At 42.2% G+C, this 2938-nt stretch overlaps 1 protein-coding gene across 1 annotated transcript in view; it reads left to right on the forward strand.

The window, feature by feature from the left end:
* LOC119592605 overlaps positions 1-2554 on the forward strand; it is a 3040-nt gene extending 486 nt beyond the window's left edge. The window contains exons 2-4 of the mRNA XM_037941489.1: positions 71-295; positions 494-600; positions 720-2554. Coding sequence (XP_037797417.1) covers positions 247-295; positions 494-600; positions 720-2183 — 1620 coding nt within the window. The 5' untranslated portion in view covers positions 71-246 and the 3' untranslated portion in view covers positions 2184-2554. The remainder of the gene's footprint in view (positions 1-70; positions 296-493; positions 601-719) is intronic.
* The last annotated feature ends 384 nt before the right edge of the window (positions 2555-2938 follow it).

The following is a 2938-nucleotide window of genomic DNA, read 5'->3' on the forward strand; positions in this document are numbered from 1 at the left end:
CAAACTTTGCACCGCCTGAACCCAAAGACACGAGAACCGCTGCACTAACTCCTCCCCCGCATTCAATCAGCGTACGAACGCACGAACACGCCTGCACCCGGAGATGGCCATTTGGTATATATAGGAGCCCGTTGGCGGTCTTGGTCATTGCTTTAGTGGTTCAACAAGAAGGAAGACCTCTGAAGTGGTTGTGAGATTGACTATTTGAATATTGATATAGTGAGAAATACTGAAACAATTTTAAAGATGTATAGCAGAAAGGAGTGTAAAACCGCAGAGGCATCGACAAGTTCAGGTAAGTTAAGAAACTTTTTTTCTTTTTTTTTAACAACAATAGAATTTGAAGTGTAGGTAGAAAGTGCTTTTAAATTTTACAGGATATTGTTCGTCTATTCGTTTGTTCACTCGTTTTAGAAAAGTGTTCCGAAATAGTTTTTTATGGCCTGATAAATTTCATAGAAACGCAAATCAAAGTTCTTTTGTTAATCTCCAGAATGGCGCCGTGTGGCCCCGCACAAGCAGCCAGAACGGCTCCGTGACATCCTTATAGATCGTGTGTCTATCCTGCTTGGCCAAAATACACCACTTCATCATGTCACGGTACTTACTACAAACATTTTTTTGCTTCACAAACGTAAATAGCATATGTGATAATACCACTTTTCCATTAGATATCCTATTATATCCTTGTGATCTAATTTATACTGGTATATCTACAGGAGAATGTGCGGGCCTCCTGTGAAATTCTTACATCGTCTCTGCCACTGGACATAAGAACAGTTGTAATGAAAAAGGTCGCATCCACCATGAAGATAAACTCACCACAGGACCTGAAGCTGCTCCTGATGCTACACCTTCTAACAGACGTCAGACACATCAGTCTTAGTGCCGACGACCTCGTACACCTTGGCCGAGATGAATGCCATGAAATACTACAGCTGGTGAGATATGTGCCGTACTTCAGGCTGGAAACTCTTAGTCTGGAGAGCATAACGATGGAGGAAGGCCTCTTATCCAGCATAATGAGTCGATCTCCTCGTCTCCACTCCATTCATGTGTCTGGAGAACTTTGCAGTCAAGTCCTCACACACCTTCGGGGGGAGCCTTGTGCCTTGCGCTCTCTCCGCTTGGACTCCTGCAACGTCTCTGACGAGGATGTCGTGAGCGCTCTAGTGGGAACAAAGACAGACTTCAACACCCTTGGCAACATCATCTGCAACGGTGGAGACGTGAAGGAGCTGGAACCTGCAGCGCTACAGTCTCTCCGTTACCTGTCGGTCGAGTCTCCACGTCTTTCTGCCTGCGGTGCCTTGATATTGTTGGTGTCTCTTCGCAATCTCCGCCAAATCCAGTACACCACCTGGAGTTCTCCCATCGGCGAGACTCTGCTCTTCCTCAATCAGATCAACCCAACCATTGGATCTTTTTCCCTCACCTCATTGGCAAAGTGGCAGCCCACTCAACAAAGTCTACAAACCTTACACAAGCTTTGTCCACGATTGCAAAAACTCATGATTGAGTGCTTCGACCCATCACTCACGTCTCTCGATGTTCTATCGGAATTTAAAGAACTAACAGCCTTGAACCTTCGACTTGTCTCCGAAGAACTCATCGTGTCTGCCGTCAAGGCTCTCGGCAAGAACCTGCTGGAACTGGAACTGGAGTTTGAGGAATACACCTACCACACTATCTCTCTGGATACTATCAAGGCCATCCAGGAACACTGTCCACACCTGCAGCGTCTGCAGATGAAACACGTCAACATATCTTCTAATCCTGGGGATCATCTGCTCTCCAAGAACACCACCGCCTTCCCAGAACTCAAAGAACTCATCCTGTCCAGCGCGGTGATCCAGCCAGCCTCCCTGGAAAGACTTTTGTCAGGCAACGAGTCACTGGAATCACTTGTTCTAGACGTCAACCAAGATGCTCTTACTGACACGGTCCTTAGCACATTCCTGAAGAACAACAGTCTTCATCGGCTGAGTTCCATCTTCCTGGGTGCTGGATCGCTGTCAGCTCAGGCCCTCACATCCCTCTTGTGTCTGCCCGACCTGCAGAAACTGTCGCTGGATCTCAAGAGGTTCCCGTTCATCCCGGTCTTTGCTTTCACCTCGCTGGAAGGCAGCCTGCGCAAGGGCAACTTCCAGTGCGTCCTCACCAATGTTATAAGAGATGATTGAGTCTCTCATGTGTATATTAAGAGTATTAATGTAACATATCATATTTATTTAAAGTATGTATTTTGTATGACTAAATGCTGCTAATTTATTGATCATATTCATTATATTTATTCTGAACGTATGGTTCATGGTAGCGTAAAACTCGTATTTATTAATTACTCTTAGATAATAACCTGTCAACAAACCTGTACGTGATATTTGAAAAGATGACAGTCTCAATTGTGTACATTAAAGATAAATATTTATTGAGCTTCTTTAAAGTGCAATCTGTATATTTATAGACCAAGTGTCACTAATTTATTTAACTAAATTATTATATTTATTCTGAATATGCTGCGAACTAGTATTTATTAATAAATTATTATATGATAGTAGACTCATTAACTTCCCTGCAATTCATCGTATTATTAAATTTTGTTATCTTTATTATTTGGCTATTACATTTCATATCACAAACACTATTACCATTTTAGGTATTAGTGTTTTCATCATTTATGTGATAATGCAGATTGTAGATGGCACTTTTACTGTTGTCTCTAGATAACACTACTAATATTGATTGAGTGATGACCATTACCACCTGGAAAAATGTGAGTGATTAAATTATGACTACTTATTAATATGTTTAATAATAGAAAAAAAAAAATAAAAACAATATTTTGGTAGCCATTTCCATTTTCGTGCTACACCCGGGCCGGATTTAGAGCTTGGGCCTAGGCTTGGGACCCCTTAATTTAAAAAGCAAATTACATGGC

Source organism: Penaeus monodon, chromosome 30 (assembly GCF_015228065.2).
Source record: "Penaeus monodon isolate SGIC_2016 chromosome 30, NSTDA_Pmon_1, whole genome shotgun sequence".
Classification (NCBI taxonomy): Eukaryota; Metazoa; Arthropoda; class Malacostraca; order Decapoda; family Penaeidae; genus Penaeus; species Penaeus monodon.